Source organism: Mus caroli, unplaced genomic scaffold (assembly GCF_978045245.1).
Source record: "Mus caroli unplaced genomic scaffold, Mus_caroli_1 scaffold_7, whole genome shotgun sequence".
NCBI lineage: Eukaryota > Metazoa > Chordata > Mammalia > Rodentia > Muridae > Mus > Mus caroli.
In genome coordinates this window covers 78,366,701-78,384,989 of record NW_028227262.1, presented here as the reverse complement: position 1 = coordinate 78,384,989, position 18,289 = coordinate 78,366,701, and the positions used below count along the sequence as shown (strand labels likewise).

The window sequence follows — 18,289 nt, the reverse complement described above, 5'->3', positions numbered from 1 at the left end:
GTCTCAGACTGCAGTACCCTGCTCTCTTACCACAGCCAAAGCTGTTCTCTCCCTCACCAGTCACCATCTGCCAAGGTCTTCTTTCTAATTATCTGCAGTTCTCATTTCCTTCTTTATACACACACCTGTCATCTGATTGGTGGAACATCCTGTAATTGGGTTCATGTCCTCTCCTGTCCGCAAGCCATTCTCATCCCCACTCCACCTGTAAACCCTAATAACTGACTTGACATTCTTGTTAGAATTAAGTTTAGCTTTCTTCAGCTATGCAAGGGTTCTGAGTGATCCATGCCCTGACTGCTCTGTTCTCATCTTCCCCATGCCTTAGATCCTGGAGTTAGGTCCTCTGCCCCTGTCAAACACAGCTTCTTCCCTTGCTAGTGTAGTTAATAGGGAAGGACTCATTTCTCTCTGCCTGTGACGACATTCTGGAACCAGCTAGCTACTTGTCCAGCTCTCCAGTCCTTTACAGAGAATCTCGCAGGACAAGAATCAGTTAATGAGTGGACGAGCCTTGATTACCTCCGCCCTTCACCATGCTAATTTTTAGTCTCAACCTTCCTACTGCTGTGACCCTTCAATACAGTTCCTCATATAGTTGCGACCCCCCAACCATAAAATTATTTTCATTGCTACTTCATACGTATGATTTTACTACTCTTATGAATCATAATGTAAATATCTGATATGAAGGATATCTGGTATGTGACTCCTGTGAAAGGTTTTTGGACTCCACAAAGAGGTTGCAATCCACCAGTGAGAACAGCTGCTCTAGAAAACCTTTTAGCTGTTAGTAAAGAGACATTGCCAGGTTTCATTGCATGCTGGCAGAACACTTATAAAAGCGTCTTCAAGGCCTGGAGGGATGGCTTAGAGGTTAAGAATACTTCTCTTACAGAAGAAGTACCACAGTTCAGTTCCCAGTACCACAGGACATCTCACAACCATCTGTCACTGTGTTTCTAAGGAATCAGACACGCTCTCTGGCCAGGGCGGGCACCTTCACACACATATACATATGGTGCATACATGTACAAGAAGGCATACATGCACGTAAAGTAAAAAAAAATCTTTTTAAAAAGAGAAAGAAAACAAAATCCATTTGCCGACAAGAGGAAGGCAATGGGCAATGGGATGCAAACCTGTTGAAGTCTAGAAGAGGGGGGTCGCTGCTTTGTGTTTGTGCTTTTCTTTCAGTGCCATTTGCTGTTCAATGTTATCTCTTGAGCTAAGATGATGAGCTGACTTCTGTTCGCCTCCGTCCTTAACAGTAACTGCTTTCTGCCTTCTCAGCAGCGGAAGGAGTCTGAAACTCAGTGCCAGACTGAAAGTAAATACGACTCCGTGAGTGCCGATGTCAGTGACAACAGCTGGAATGACATGAAGTACTCAGGATACGTATCCCGGTAAGAGTCTTGGCGAGCTACTGTCGATGCACAGACAGCTTCAGGCTGTGAAGTCAGTGAATTCCGCTGTGAACTCACATCCAATTCGTCATCCACCAACTGAGATATTAGCAAAATGTCTAATCATGTGTGACTGTCGCTCCTCTTAGAAGATTGGACGGAGTGCAGTTGGCCCTTGAACTATTGAGGGCTTTTGCATTTGGGGAGGTGGATTCGTTCTGAGGCCCTTGTCTAGCTATTTTTAGGAATTCAGATGATCGCTCTTCCCTCTCTGTGAATGTAATTGGCCCAGGGAGGGTTGGCATCAATTATGTCTCCACCTTAACTGTTCTCTGACCAGCTGAGGCAACTACTAAATTAGCGTGAGTGTACAGTCAGAGCTTACTTCATAAGAGTGACCCCGCAGAGCAGCCGAGTCTCCAGCACGCATGCATTCATTCTCACAGGTACTCAACAGACCTTTGATTTGCCAAGTAGTGTCCAAATTCTAGAACTGTGAAGAGGAACAAAAATATTTTGCCCACATTTATGGTCCCTGAGGTGCAGTGGTGCTGAGACATATGAGCTTTATTGTAACTGCAAACAAACAAACAAACAGGCTTTCCATCCGTTGTGTGGACAGTGCTGTGGGAACATTAAGGCGTGTGTGATCAGCAGAATGAAGGAAGGTTGGATTTCATTAAAGGCAAAGCACCTATCCCAGGAGAGCGCAGGGCAGGAGCCAGAGCCCTGAACTCAAGAGAGAATAGGATGCACAGCGTAGGTCAAACCCCTGTCTTCCCCCATGCTCTCATTACAGTATTCAGTATACCTAGTCAGAAAATTAGGAAATCAGCTCTGCCATGTGGAACGCAAACTGCAACCCTGAACTGGGGCAGTCGTGAGACATGCCTTCCCCTCTGAACCTGACAAGAGAAAAAAGCATGGTGGCTCGTGACAGTAATCCAAGCTGTTGGGGGCCAAGAGCAGGACTGCCATGAGGCACCACGGGTGACAGGCTGCGGGTGACTAAGCTTGGCTGAGCATCTTCCCTGGCGGGCGCACTGACTCTCAAACAACCCTACCTGTGTCAGCTTTGGTTCCTGCTGAGAGTTCCAGCTGTGAGCGGACTTAAGTGGAATAAGATTGATTGTCTTTGTTTAGGGAAATTTTCAAAGCAATGCAATACAGCTAAGGAACATTTTTAACAGAAAAGCCAAAGAAAGCAGAACTTAGAGAGCAGAGAAGATGGTATTGTGGTAGCTGACAAAGTTTGGGGTAGAACAGGTCATTAGTTACAGTTACTGTTGACGTTTATAACTTATGTATTTGCTTGTTTATGCACACAGGTGACCTCAGAATACTGCTAGCCGAGTTCTCGCTGTGCTTTCTATGTGATACGTTCTGATAGTTGTAGAGTATATGCTTTTGTGTGTGGTGATGTAGTATTGGACTGTTTTTGTTCAATATCGAAATGTTATTGTAGCATTTCAGACTTTAAAACTTCGTATGTATTTTTTAAGATATCTAACAGATTTTGAGCCAATTCAGTGCATGGGTCGTGGTGGCTTTGGCGTTGTCTTTGAAGCTAAAAACAAAGTAGATGACTGCAATTACGCTATCAAGAGGATCCGGCTCCCCAACAGGTAATGGGCAATGCTTTTAGTAAACTTGGGAGGCATTTCATTACGCACAGTGCCCACCCTGTGCTCCGTAGTCACAATGTGGTTTCTACTTCCAACTCTTTGGTTCTAAGCGAGCTGGAGACTGCTTTAAAGTATGGTCTTTGAGACTGGCAAGATAGGTGGCTTGGAGGTTAAATGCACTTGTTGCACAAGTGTGACTTCAGATGCCACCACCCAAATAAAAATCTAGGCATCCTACACACACACACGTGTGTGTGTGTGTGTGTGTGTGTTCCAGAACTGAGGGGGAAAAAAATCTAAAATACACTTTTTGAAAAGAATTCAGTACTACTATATATATACCTGAGGCTAACTCATAGTTCTTAATTTTATTTTCAAAGAGACTTCTAATGCACTCTTCTTTTTTTCACCAGTGGGCACCAAATACTTAATCTTATTTTCTATAATTTATACTTCAGGGAATTGGCACGGGAGAAGGTAATGCGGGAAGTTAAAGCCTTGGCTAAGCTGGAACACCCAGGCATTGTGAGGTATTTCAACGCCTGGCTGGAAACCCCACCAGAGAAGTGGCAAGAAGAGATGGATGAGATCTGGCTGAAAGACGAAAGGTAACTCTGTCAGGCAGACTCACAGATGAGTGTCTCCTCCTAGGCTAGCACTGTGCTGTGAACGTGGTGCCGGGTCAGGGCCTGACCTGAGAAGGAAAGCGAAGCTTCTGTATCTTGTTGTTATCCTCAGACACCTGGAGAAGGACTTCAGATTTGGTGTAAAGCATGCTTTCTCTGCATGCTTTATCTTCATATGAACAATACTCAGGAGATCCACACTGGCTTTTCTCAGGGTGATGTGTTTCTGTAATACTGTATCTGTTCTTTTTTCTTTTTTATGGGTTTTTCTCTTGGCAGTTAATAATTTATAACTGTGTTGTAAATGTTTTCTAGGCTATTTCAAGCTCATTTGTTTGTTTGTGTGTTTTTTGAGATAGTTTTTCCTGTATAGCCTTGGCTGTCCTAGAATTCGCTCTGTAGGCCAGGCTGACCTCAAACTCAGATCCACCTGCCTCTGTCTCTGGTGGGATTAAAGGTGTGCACCACCACTGCCTGGCTGTCTATTTCAGTTTTTAAAAGTATATATACTGGGGGCTGGAGAGATGGATTAGTGGTTAAGAGCACTGACTGCTCTTCCGAAGGTCCTGAGCTCAGGTCCCAGCAACCACATAGTGGCTCACAACCATCTGTAATGGGGTCTGACGCTCTCTTCTGGTGTGTCTGAAGACAGCTACAGTGTACTTACATATAATAATAAATCTTAAAAAAAAAAAGTATATATACTTAGGTAACCTGCAGATATCCCCAACCTAGCACCCCTGCGGTGTTCCCTGTGCGCGATAGCTATCGGAGAGAAGCCCCTCAGAAACCACCATGAAGAGTAGTGAAGCAACATGCCTGCAGCGCGTTCAGGCCTGGAGGTGTCTTGCTAAGGAACACCTATTACAGACGCCAGGACAAAGGGGAGTGGCCTCTCGCATCAAGGCCTGTGAGCTACGTTAATTTGTTTCAGAACTGTGGCTGTCCAGAAGCCCTGTCATTAGTATCGCTTTCCTGATTTACATTTTGTACAAAAGGCTACACGGATGACTGTGTACATATTTCAGGTATATAATTAAGCTCCCGGGGCTGGAGAGGGGGCTCAGTGCTTAACAGTACTTGTTGCTCTTACAGAGGACTTGGGTTCGTTTCCTGGCATCCATGTCAGGAGGCTCACAACTGCCTGTAACTCCAGTACCAGGGACTCCAATACCCACTTCCTAGCTTCTACAGTCGCTGCACACATGAGGTGCACATGCAGACAAGAAGGCATGCACTTATATACACAAATTTGAAACAAAATTAAGCTTTCAAATAAAAATTTTGAAAAGGAATAGATAGGATGAGATGTTCTTTGTCTGCAGGTCACATGACTGACGTATATTCACTCAGCTCTTTTCATCTCTCTCCCTTTTAGCACAGACTGGCCGCTCAGCTCCCCTAGCCCAATGGATGCCCCATCTGTTAAGATCCGAAGGATGGATCCTTTCTCTACAAAAGAACAGATCGAAGTCATAGCTCCTTCTCCTGAAAGAAGCCGGTCTTTCTCAGTGGGCATTTCCTGTGGCCAGACAAGCTCATCCGAGAGCCAGTTCTCTCCCCTGGAGTTCTCAGGGACAGACTGCGGAGACAACAGTGACTCAGCGGACGCAGCCTACAACCTCCAAGACAGTTGCCTGACAGACTGCGAGGACGTGGAAGATGGTACCGTGGACGGCAATGACGAGGGACACTCCTTTGAACTTTGTCCTTCCGAAGCTTCTCCCTATACCCGGTCAAGGGAAGGAACGTCCTCCTCCATAGTGTTTGAGGACTCTGGCTGCGGCAACGCGTCCAGTAAGGAGGACCCCAGAGGGAACCGGCTGCATGATGGCAACCATTATGTTAATAAGCTAACTGATTTCAAGTGCTCCAGCAGCAGGTCTTCCTCAGAAGCCACGTTGTCTACCTCCCCTACCAGGCCAACCACTCTAAGCTTGGATTTCACCAAGAACACTGTGGGCCAGCTCCAGCCCAGCTCCCCCAAGGTGTATCTGTACATTCAGATGCAGCTGTGCAGGAAGGAGAACCTCAAAGACTGGATGAACCGGCGCTGCAGCATGGAGGACCGGGAGCACGGCGTGTGCCTGCACATCTTCCTGCAGATTGCAGAGGCAGTGGAGTTCCTGCACAGCAAGGGACTCATGCACAGGGACCTCAAGGTCTGTAGCCAGAGGTGGCCACGCCGGGCTTTGGGTGTGCCGTGGGGTTCAGAGCAGAGGTCAGGGAAGGAAGCAGGGAAGGAAGAAGTCTCATGTGAAAGGCTCAGGCAGACCGTGCATCTTCCTTTATGGCCTGTTTATTTTTGTTTTACTGTAAACACTGTTTCCAGCAGTCCTGATGGGGGGAAGATCTCATATCTAAATTCCATCACGAGCAGATACACCACATAATTCCTATGCTTTAAAAATAAATTTACATCGCTGGGCAGTCGTGGCCCATGCCTTTAATCCCAGCACACCGGAGGTAGGGGCAAGTGGATCACTTGAGTTTGAGGCCAGCCAGAGTTGCACAGAGAAACCCTGTCTCAAAAATGTGTGTGTGCGCGTGCATGCGTGTGTGTGTGTGTGTGTGTGTGTGTGTGTGTGTGTGTGTGTGTAGGTCAAAGGATAACTTTTAAGTGCCTTTTCCCTTTCACCATGTTGGTCCCAGGGATTGAACTCGGGTTGTCAGGCTTGGCAGCAAGCACCTTTATCCACTAAGCCATCTTGGAGCTCTTACTTTTTTTGTCTTTGAATAACCTTGACCAGGGTCTCTGCATCGCATAATGAGAGGGGTCTGAGTGGAAGGGGAGACGAGTCTTCTCACTAGCCAGCTCCGATTTGGAGCAGCAGAGCCCGTGGTTTTTCCCCATTGCTGACTGTGTGGGCTTGGAGAAGCCGATTAGAGAAAAGTGGCAAATGCTTAATTAAGTGGCCAGAGCTGTGCAAATTAAACCCCGATCTCAGAGTGTGCAGTACTCAAACAGAGCAGCAATACAGTGTGCTAAATTGCATACAGTTCTAACTCAGGCTACTACACTCCTGCAATCAAAGCAGTAAAGAGGCTGAGACAGGAGGATTGCTGTGAGTTCAAGGCCAGCCTGTTCCAGTAATAAATAAATATATACACAATGTTTCCATAGTATATATTTCTAAAATGTGCAGAACTATAGCTAGTTTGTTGGTTCTATTAAACTTTTATTTGACTGTTTCTTGTCATGACCCACATGCACCTGGTAGCCCTCAGTAGGTGTGTATGGAACCCATAAATATTTCCTGAGGGTAGTGACTTAAACACTTGGCATATTTGACCTTGCGTTAAGTATTTTAAATTTTATTTTTATGTAATAACAAACTTGCTTCCAATACTTAAGTAGCTGTAACGGGAGTTGTTTTCTGGGTTGAGAGTGTCTCTCCAGTGGTAGAGTGCTTGCCTAGCATGCAGTGAGGCCCCGAGATTGAGCCCCACAGTCGGTCTCTGGCCACGTAGCAAGTTTCCAGCTAGCCTGGCTACATGAGACCATTATCTATCTTCAAAACAAACAAAAAGTTGCTTTCTTCTAAAATCATCAACAAAATATTTTTAAAGTTTTGAATGTGTTTTAAGAATTTGGGGAGAAAATGGGACTAAGAGTCAGGGAGAACCCCTGTGCTCCTACACACCCACCACCTGTTATAAGCAGTCGTTGTGCTTCGGTAAGTTTGATGTGGGTCCAAGCTGGGTGCCGTGGGCGGATCCACACACAGTGGAAGTTGAGAGGTGTGTCCTTTGGTTGGGCTGGAGAAGGTGACTTACAGCAGAGACCTTCAGGTTCAGATTGGTGATCCGAGCTGCTGAGGTGTGAATACGGTCAACTTCCTCACGCATGTACAAGTTCCCCATGGCCTACTCCCTGTCCTGCAGAAGCAGCAGCATGAAATTCCAGGCCAATGACTTCATTAACAGTCGTAATATGCTGGTTTTATAATGTGAGCAAGATGTTGGCAAAGGTTTGCTCCACATTACTCCGTTGTGTAAAGAACTTTTCCTATTTGTATGTGCACCAGAAGAATTCCCAAAAGAAAGTTAATTTTCCCTTTAGTTTTCCTAAAAATATAAAGAGGTTTATTCCTTTGAAAAGGCAGCCATTTCAAAATATTTAGTATGCTAACAAAAACACCACCACGAATCTTTCCCCTCCCTGAAAAGCCTGTATCTTGACATGTTCTGACCCAGGACTCCATGTTAAACCTTGTCGGCTTTCCTCCTTATAAAGCTTGGTCACATGTCTGTCATCAGCACCACTCATGCCGCCTCTCCAGGAATTCTGTTTTCCTTTGGTCTTTTCTCAAAGAACCCGATTCTCAGCACACATAGGTCATTTATCCTCTGGTTTCTGTGGTGGTCCAAACCATGCCCACCCACCCTGTTCCCGATCCCAGCCTCAGAGCAGTTCCAGGCATGTTCTGGACCTTTGGCTCATTTTAGTTTGGATTTTCTTTTGCTTGCAACCACGAGCATTAGTACTGACAAAGTCTGCAGAAGCTCTGTCCACCATGTGACAAAACAATCAGGCATTCAGTACAGCATCAGCTAGAATCAGACAACTTGGTGAAGATTGTGTTCTCTTCTTCCTGTTTATTCTTTGCACTTATAACCAACCAGGTTCTCCTGTTACAGACTCAAGGTGGCAGCTAATGGTTCCCGGACATGTTGTCTTTTAAGCTTTCTGTAAGGCTTTTGGTAGTACATGGTAAAAAACGTTTTTTCTTTTCCCTGAGGTGGCCAGAAATCCTAAGACTTGTTTTTAATAAACCAAGGTCCCTAGACCATCCCTCCACTGGACTCCTTGGAAGGAAAGGGATCAGGCAAGGGTGGAATTGCTCCATACTGAGACCCAAGGGAATTCACAAAGTCTGAATGCTTCTAAAAGAAGCACCGGAAATAGATGCTAAAGAGACAAATACTGTCTTTTAAGAGTTCTGTAATTGCCATTGGAAAATGGGAGGGGACACTAGGGATGCAGCTTGGTTGGTAGAGTGCTTGTCTTGCAGGCAGGAAGCCATGTGTGATTTAAAGTCATCTTCAGCTACATAGTGGGGTTGAGATCCGCCTGGACTACTTGAGACTCAAGAGAACAGAGACAGAGTTCCAACGCAAATACCGCTTTGTGTAGCTCTTACAGTGGGAAGGAGGAGAGAGAGAAAGGTACTGTCATTTATTGTCTCTGATTACGGGGCCATCGCTGAGAAAGTTCTAGATTATTACCACAGATTTTAGTTGCCTTATTGCTTCAAAGTCAGAATTGTATGATGGCATCTTAGGGATGAAAGTGTTGGGGCAGTCCCATGGTCTCCAGAGGACTCTCCAGCCCACAGGCATCCTAGCACTCCCAGGATCTTAGGAATCAAAGTGTTATTTATTCTGGCAGTGTTGGAAGCAGGATGAGGTTTGATCTTGTGAGCTAAATGGCTTTTCTTTCAGTGATGAGGGAAAGTGACAGATTTCCTATATGGGACCTGAAGTCAGAGGAGTGCACATGACATTTGGTTAGCTACATCTAATATGTGAGTTCAAGTGGGGATTTAGAACTCGAGCCAGAGGCTAGGTCTAACTCTTAGCATTGGGAGCTGAGGGATTTAGAAGCAAGAGAACACCAGTCATGAGTTCTGATTCCCCCGATAAGTTGCCCCCACCCTCGGACACAGACCGGATGGTGGGCGTGTTACATTCTTTAGATGGCCAGGTGGTCAGATCACCTCCCATGGCAGCAGAGGCAGAGTCAGGCTGCCTGAGTTCAGTTCCTGGCTCTACCACTTGCTGGCTGCCTAACCTCAAGCAATTTGCTTAACTACTAGGGCTTAAGTTTCCATATCTAGAAAGTGGGGGACCAACAGTGATTTTCAAAGACGTGTAGAACATGAGTTAATAGTAAGTAGTAAGCTGCTTAGACAAGCACAGTTTTTTCTTCCTCTCTTTAAAATATAGTTTGGTCATCTCTCTCTCTCTCTTTCTCTCTCTCTCTCTCTCTCTCTCTCTCTCTCTCTCCCCTCCTTCCCACAGTCAGGCCACAGATCCAACCCAAGGCCTTATGCCTACATGTAAGAGCTACACAAAGCGGTATTTGCGTTGGAACTCTGTCTCTGTTCTCTTGAGTCTCAAGTAGTCCAGGCGGATCTCAACCTCACTATGTAGCTGAAGATGACTTTAAATCACACATGGCTTCCTGCCTGCAAGACAAGCACTCTATGCTCCCTCCCCCAGCTCCTCCCAGAGCCGCCTCCACCTCCCTACCCACACCGCTTTATGTTCTTTCTCTCAGTAACAAAACAAAACACAGAAAAGTATGGAATCCAATTAGTGCTGACCAGCTATTCCTCTTCACGGGACAGCAGCACCTTTTAGAGAGTCATATCCTCTTTATTTCTTTTCTAAAAATCATATAATTCTTTTGGCTTTTTTCCCCTTCTCTGTATATACTCACTGTGCTTTTTTTTATTATTATTATTTTCCCAGCCTTCCAACATATTCTTCAACATGGATGATGTGGTCAAGGTTGGGGACTTTGGACTGGTGACTGCTATGGACCAAGATGAAGAAGAGCAGACTGTACTGACTCCAATGCCAGCCTATGCTACGCACACGGGACAAGTAGGGACCAAGCTCTACATGAGCCCAGAGCAGGTGAGTCTTTCCGACTTTAGATAGTTAGGCAGTGCCTAATGAGGCTTTTCCCATGGTCTTGGTACAGTGTCCAGCCATACATAGCCTGAAAGTTATGAAAGCAGTTCTGCCCCAGGAAGCACAACCCCACCCTGGGGTTAGAGTGAGAAAATACAACCATGAAACATGCTGTCACCTCTGAACCAGACCTGAAAAGAGACTTTGAGAGCCACACATTGTGGCTCATGGCAGTAATCCAAGGAGTCGGAAGGCTGGAGCAGGAGGATTGCCATGAGTTCAGATCTAGCCTAGGTTACAAAATGAGGCCTGTCTCAAAAACCCAAAGAGAAAAAATGATGGGATGTGGGGATGGAAACACACAGATCACGTCAACACATCGACAGTGTGTTAATAAAGAAATGAAAAACACTGAAATTTTTAGAAGTTTCCAAATTTCTATTTGGACTGAAATGTGTTTCTGTTTGTTCTGGTTCTGAGGCAGGGTCTCATGTAGCTTGGCCCTTGAACCCTCCACCCTCTGCTTCTGTTTCGTACCTTTGTTTGTTACATGAGACTGCTCTGCATGAGAATGGTTGTGGGCCGGGCGTGTTGGCGCACGCCTTTAATCCCAGCACTCGGGAGGCAGAGGCAGGCGGATTTCTGAGTTCGAGGCCAGCCTGGTCTACAAAGTGAGTTCCAGGATGGCCAGGGCTACACAGAGAAGCCCTGTCTCGGGGAAAAAAAATTGATTCAAACCATTATTTTCCTTGAAAACTACTTCTAACTACATTATGCAGTGCATAGTGATTAAAATACAACTAGAATTACCATTTTCCCAACCCCATCTCAAACCAAGGATCTGCAGTCTCAACTCTTTTTTTTTTTTTTTTCCAAGACAGGGTTACTCTGTGTAGCCCTGGCCGTCCTGGAACTCTCTTTGTAGACCAGGCTGGCCTCGAACTCACAGATATCTAGCTGCCTCTGCCTCCTGAGTGCTGGGATTAAAGGTGTGTGCTAGCGCTTGCTTTCACTTTTAACAAAGTTCACCTTTTTTGGGCCTTCAGGTGTAATTGGTGCCAGGCATACTCTAGCTACTGCCCGCCCTGCGGCCCTCTGGTGGGATACGCAATGAACTCTCTTCAAAGCTCAATAAAAGGCATCTTCAAGTAGCTCAGTCTCCACAAATTCACACAATCAAAATAAATATGTGGGGGTTGGAGAGATGGCTTAGCCATTGAGAGCACTGGCTACTCTTCCAAAGGACCCCGGTTCAATTCCCAGCATCGCCATGGCAGCTTACAGCTATAACTCCAATTCCAGGGTATCTGACACAGACACACATGCAGGCAAAACACCAATGAACATAAAATAAAAATCCAAAAACTTTCAAGTCTCAATTTTTACAATCCAGTAACATGTTAATAATTCTTTCTCCTTATATATTAATCTTTCCTCTTTAAAAGGAATGTGAAAATATAGGAATATATAATAAAGAAAAAGGCATTTACCAAAAATAAGTATAAAATTTCCAGCTGTGTACATGCATGCACACATATCTTATATGTAAATATATCTTTTAATATTATATATAAATTGTTGGAAACTAAAGTTGGAATTTTGTTTCATAGTTTTCGATCAGTATTCACATATGACCATGCATGAGTTCTTGGACATCCTCAGACAGATGTGAAACATACATGCAGTTCAGATTGCTCAATGTTTGTTTTGAACACTAAAGTTAATGTCAGTTTTGCTGGGAGGCCAGTCACTTGGATAATTGGCCCAGCATCTCTGTTACATCTTCATTGACTCTGCCATGGACATGATTCCATTAATTCAACTGTGAATGAGTCAGTTTACATTCCCCAAATATTGTATGAGGGTATCTTTTTTCCCCTGTACCTCTGTTGCCAATGTCCTTGGACATTTTCTTTGAAGGCTTCCCAAGCCACAGAGGGAGGGGAGGGGTGGCAGGCAAGGGACAGTGCTATAGGTTGCAATGATCACTTTAGATCATAGCATGGTGGGTGCAGAGCTGATACAGTCAGTGGAACTTTGCACCTGCTATTTTGTGAGCAGAAGCCAGCCTGCATAGAAGGAACCAAAGAGGCAGATAGCTAGAATGGTGTGGAGGAGAGGGGGGTGATGGCCTCTGTCCTGACCGCTGCTCTACCGCCTAGTACCTGTTTCCCCTCCCCCTCCCCTCTCCCTGGTACAGCAGTTCTGAGGTGAGCCGGTTCCAGGGCTGTTTACCTGTAGTCAAGTAACTGGCCTAAGGAAATGTTCATAAATAAAAGGGCTCTCCCAGGGCTCCAGGAGTTCGCTTTGCATTTGAATGGGGCTTTCCTTAATAGAGCAGACCAGATGTGATTCTTTGCCCAGTGGTATCAGGTATTTATTGAGGGCCTGCTCTGTACTTAGCCCAGTGCTGAATGATGGGAAAGGAACACAAAAGCAGCAGGTCTCTTCCCTGCCAGGACTGGGAAGGCACAAAAAATATGCACATGAAAAATAGGGCTGTGCATGCAGAGCAGTCTGCAATTAAGTGCGTAATGAAGGTTTCCCGGTTGATTAGCGGCTTGCAGTAATGACCGACTTCAGGACTCCGGTGATTAGAAATGAGATTGGCTTCAGATAGTGTCGCTTTGAAAAGCTTCACCTCAGGGGGCCTGAGCGGCCCTTACAGACTCCAGAGCACCAGGCTCCGAGTTTCTGCCGTTGGTGCTGATGCATATCTCTCTGGAGCCTTACCTGGGCTTTCCCTCTGTGATGCTGAGTGCTGTAATTACACCTGCCCACAGCGAAAGAGGGCAGGAGAGGGACTTAGAGATTAACTCTTTGCTCATACCCAGAGGTAACTGAATCAGCTCAGGGCCAGTGATGCTGCGTAGGAACTGAGCCATCTCTGTGTGAATGCTGTAATGATATGCTCCCTCTGGGGCAATTTTTTTTTTTTTTTACATATCTTTATGTTATTTCAGATTCATGGAAACAACTACTCCCATAAAGTGGACATCTTCTCTTTAGGCTTGATTCTGTTTGAACTCCTTTATCCATTCAGCACCCAGATGGAACGAGTCCGGGTAAGTGCATCTCAGGCACCCAAGAGGACGGGCGGAGGGGATTACTTACAATTTACAAGAGTTTTTAGGTGGCTACAGTTCTTCTTTTTTAAACTTTTAACTACGCATGTGTGTGCATGCGGTTGTGTGAGAGTGCAGGTATCCCCTGATGTTGGAGGCTTCAGATGCCCCTGGAGTGGACTTGCATGCAGTTCTAAGCTACACAGCTGAACTCTCCAGTGCCATTAAGTTTATTCTTGATGCCATTAGACAGTTAAACTAGGAGCAAAAGGGACCCAGTGAGCAACAGGGTTATTCTAGATGTTCTGTTGGCATCAGTTCATCATCACCTTAACAGTAGTTTGCATTTGGCAACTTTGTGACCACGGCAAAGCCAGAGGGAGCTGGGAGAGTAACGTGAGTGAGGGCAGGAAATAGTGCCAGTTGGATGGAGGAAACCCTGTGGAGGACAAGTGGTCATGCAGTCACAGACAGATGCTGGCAGATGGCACACGGCTAGGTTTTCCAAACATCATGACCGTAAGTTTTCAGACAGTACTAGTTGGGTATGGTAGTGCAACCTTTAATGCCAGCACTTGGGAGGCGAAGACAGGGCAGATCTCTGTGTGTTGGAGGCTGGCTTGGTAAACAGAGCAAGTTCCAAGCCAGTCAAGGCTACCAGCTACCAAGTGAGCTCTGTCTAAACAAAATAAGAGATCCATCCACTCAAGTAAAGAATCAAGAATTAAATTAATCAGTTCATCAAAGACACTGGGAAGAAAGTGAAAAGTCTGGGGCTAGAGAGAAGGCACAGTGCTTGAAAGCCCTTGCTGTTCTTTCAGAGGACAGGAGTTCAGTTCCCAACACCTACATATGGCAAGCAGTTCACAGTTGCTTGTACTCCAGGGACTAATACCTGAGCTGCCTGGGTGCACATGCATACACACACAGGCACGAGCACACATACAATGCACATAGGCACATTAATAAAAATAAGGAAAGGGAAAAGACAGGCTGCAGTGTTGTCAGTGTGCTTGTCTAGCACGTGTGAGACGTGGACATACGACAAAATAAAGTGAAAAGATTAACTTTCTGTCTTCCTTTCTTTCTAGATTTTAACTGATGTCAGAAATCTCAAGTTTCCGCTACTGTTCACTCAGAAATATCCCCAAGAGGTATGGATAATTTTTAGCTCTTTCTCTAAAATCATCATAGTAAGTGCTTAAATTGTTCTTTTTTTTTTTTTGGTTTTTCGAGACAGGGTTTCTCTGTATAGCCCTGGCTGTCCTGGAACTCACTTTGTAGACCAGGCTGGCCTCGAACTCAGAAATCCTCCTGCCTCTGCCTCCCAAGCTTAAATTGTTCTTAAGACACCCTGAAACACAAAGGGTCCTTAGCAGTCAATTGATCAGCTTCGCCTTTTCAGGTGAGACACCCAACATTCTAGATCAATGGCTGGCAACCCCTTTAGACCTAAACAGTTTCACAGGGGTTGACTAAGATCATTAGAAAACACAGGTATTTATATTATGATTCATAACTGTAGCATAATTAAAGTTATAAAGTAGCAACAAAATGACTTTATGGATGGGGGTTGCCACAAGAAGGCTGAGAGCACTGATCTAGGAGACCAGGTTGTTAGGACTGCCCTGAACCCAGTGGCCTGCAGAGGTCAGGCTGCACTGCCACCTTCCCTGAGGCTGACTTCATACAGCCCCTCACAGGAGCAGTCTATGTTAACTCCGTGCTGGGATTTGGTCTGAGAGCTCTAAAAATGGCTTATTCTTAAACAGAGGGAGGCTCCAGTTGCTCTTCAGGCCACACAGGAAGTGGTGTAGGAGATTAGTAGAAGATTAAGCTGGTCCTCAGGTTAAAAATACATTGTAACATCAGGTTAAAAATACATTGTAACATCATTTCTCTTTGTAACTTATTTCCTATAGTGTGTGTGGGTCCACAAGCTTATCACTTTAATGTTTACACATTGATAAATCTTGGCTTTAAAAATGCTTTATTGAGATTATTTCATGTGTATTTGTAAAATGAATCTACATTTAAAATCAGGTGACATCTATGCCTCGGGGATGTGATTCTAAAACCTTTCATTATAAAAGGCTTTTTACACCCAGATAGCCTCTGTACATTTGCAGCAAAGCTAACAGGCTAAATTCAGCCTGCTGCCTATTTGTAAATTAATTTATTTATTAATTTATTGATTATAGGGGGCATGTGTGTGTATGTATGTAAGTGTGCACCATGGTACATATATGGAAGTTTAAGGGGTATAGTTCTCTCTATCATATGGGGCCTAAGATGCCGACTCAGGTCATCAAGCTGGCAGCAAGGACCATGGAAGTGGCTCAGTGGGTAAGAACGCTTGTTGAGGACCCAAGTTTGCATCCCTAACACACACACACAAAGGTGGTCATGCCTGCACACAGATTATTTAGCAGTGTAGAAGGCAGAGACAGGAGGACCACTAGGACTTGTTGGCTGCGAGCTGAGTTCCAGGTTCAGAGAGAGAATTAGGAATAAGGTGGAGAGACAGCAGGGCACCTGCTCCTCCCCCGGTCTCTGCAGGGCCTCACAGGCACACATGCGTATACCACCTATACATGCACATGCTTGCGTGCACACACACACACACACACACACATGATAATAGAGCTCAGCCATGCTCTTTCCTGCCATTCTCTATGGCTGCTGTGGGCCTTCTGTGAAAGCTGTTTAATCAGATGTGCTTCACACACTAAAACAGTTACGCAGAAGTTTGGCTGCAACTGAGGGTGTAAATAAAGACCGTTTATACCTACCTACCACGTGAAGAGAGCCCTGTGTTCCAGCTCCTTTACTGAGGAGGTGGGAGGGCAGAGAGAGAGAGAATATATATGTGTGTATTCATGTGCACACATGTACTCAGTGAATACATGTGCCCAAATGAGTGTGTGTATGCATATACATCTATTATTTTCCAAGACTTAAAGGACTGCTTAACAATCTAAATCTAGAGCTTTTAACACAAAACCATTTTTATGTTTCAGCATATGATGGTTCAAGACATGCTCTCTCCGTCCCCCACGGAGCGGCCTGAAGCCACAGACATCATTGAAAATGCTATATTTGAGAACTTGGAGTTTCCCGGGAAAACGGTTCTGAGACAGCGGTCCCGCTCCATGAGTTCACCCGGAACAAAACATTCCAGACAGCCCAGCTGCTCGTACAGCCCACTGCCTGGCAACTAGCCCTCAGCTAGGCCAGCAACCCTTGAAGGTGGCAGAGCAGGCACCTTGAGGAACGTGGCTCTCCACAGCGGTGGACTCAGATTTTATGCTTTGATCAGTTTGACTCGGGACCAATTTTTCTAAGTCAGACTGGATCACGGGCCTAACCCAGTTTGATCTTAACTGAACATCAAGGAAAGGGCTATCTATGTAAAAGACATATGGACTTGTTGCTTGTCGGTGTCCCAAGACAAGCTGGTCAGTTTAGAACCTTCACTTTTCACCAGGAGGTAGAAGAGATCCTCAAATGGTCTGAACTGGCAATGTCTTTAAAGCACAAAAGTGTAAAAGACCCTCTCACATGGGAACCATATGTTCTAGAAACGAGCTTTCTAGAGATACAAGGGTGACTTTGGAAGTGGTTGTTATAAGGCTGACTTCATTTTTGTCCCTGGTGAGCATTGACCCATCTGCACTATTTTGCAAGGCACATAGCACAAGCTGGGTCGCCATTTATGTCGGTAGTGTCATAGTCTGCAGCAGTGAATAGCATCATTCTTCAGGTGGTCTAGGGAGAGCAAAGAGCTTTTTTGTACTTTTTACCTCCAATAATGGGAAAATGGAGCTTTTAGGTATTGGTCAAAAGATCTGATTTGAGAGTTTTGGTGTTTTTTTTTTTTAAAAAAGTGCAGTAGGAAATGGATTATCTATTACAACTAACTTCTTCAATTATGGAATTTTTATCCTAGTAGAACCCTATCTTAAATGTAATACTACAAGTGGGTACATTCCCCCAAACTGATTATAGATAAGTTTAATCATCTCAACTTGCTAACATGTTTTCATTTTTCCTGTAAATACGTTTATTTTTTATTTATAAAAATTCTGAAATCAATCCATTTGGGTTGGTGGTGTACAGAACGCACGTAAGTGTGATGACTATTATGACTTCTTTCAAGTCTAAATGATTTAATAAAAAAATTTTAAATTATACTAAATAGTTGACTCTTATTTTAGAAAGTTTTTTTCTTTGGGGGAGGTTTGTTTGTTTTGTCATCCTGGCACTCCGCCTCATTTACCAGACTGCCTCAGACTGAAGGATCTGCCTGCATTTGCCTCCCTAGTGTTGTGATGAAAGGTGTGTACCAGCATGGCCTGACTTTAGAAAGTTTTTAAAGGATGGTCTTCTAACTTACAAAATGGGGTCATAGAACTCTGAAAAGGCTATACCCCTTACTCTCAAGTCAAGGTATTCCTTGTTTTTTTATGTTTTTTATTTTTACATATGTGTCTGTGTGTTTATCTGCCATATGTGCACAGGTAGGTACCAGCGGTGGCTAGAGGAGAGGACATCAGGTCCCCTGGAGCTGGTTGTAAACAGCTGATGTGGGTGCTGGGAACCAAACTCGGGTCCTTTGAAAGAGCAGCAAATGCTCTTAACTGCTGAGCTCTGTATCCTACACCGCTTTGACTCCAGGAGATATCTGGATTCGCTAATGGAAGACACAGATGCCCTCTGATTATATATTTTATCTTTGTTGCCCTTGCTCCTTCTGGGTAGTTCTCTAGTCTTTGCTGCCCAAGATGCTTCTGAGCAGCCCTTCCGGGGGCCACATTCCTTCTCACCTACATTTCGGATGATTTTCCTTCTCCAGATCAAAATCTGATCCATCTACATCTGAATCACGGCACTTCTCTGTCTCCTTTTTTCCAGTTCCTAGCCTG

The 18,289-nt window shown here is 44.9% G+C and overlaps 1 protein-coding gene across 2 annotated transcripts in view; it reads left to right on the top strand.

Moving 5' to 3' along the window:
* Positions 1-17,530, top strand: part of Eif2ak3 (eukaryotic translation initiation factor 2 alpha kinase 3) — a 59,583-nt gene extending 42,053 nt beyond the window's left edge. The window contains exons 10-17 of one of the 2 annotated variants that reach the window (XM_021164678.3): positions 1,297-1,406; positions 2,909-3,031; positions 3,490-3,639; positions 5,036-5,819; positions 10,135-10,302; positions 13,263-13,364; positions 14,456-14,518; positions 16,385-17,530. In XM_021164678.3, the coding sequence (XP_021020337.2) occupies positions 1,297-1,406; positions 2,909-3,031; positions 3,490-3,639; positions 5,036-5,819; positions 10,135-10,302; positions 13,263-13,364; positions 14,456-14,518; positions 16,385-16,585 (1,701 nt within the window). In that variant the 3' untranslated portion in view covers positions 16,586-17,530. Of the gene's footprint in view, positions 1-1,293; positions 1,407-2,908; positions 3,032-3,489; positions 3,640-5,035; positions 5,820-10,134; positions 10,303-13,262; positions 13,365-14,455; positions 14,519-16,384 lie in introns of both variants that reach the window. The other variant, XM_021164677.3, reaches the window with a different exon arrangement.
* The last annotated feature ends 759 nt before the right edge of the window (positions 17,531-18,289 follow it).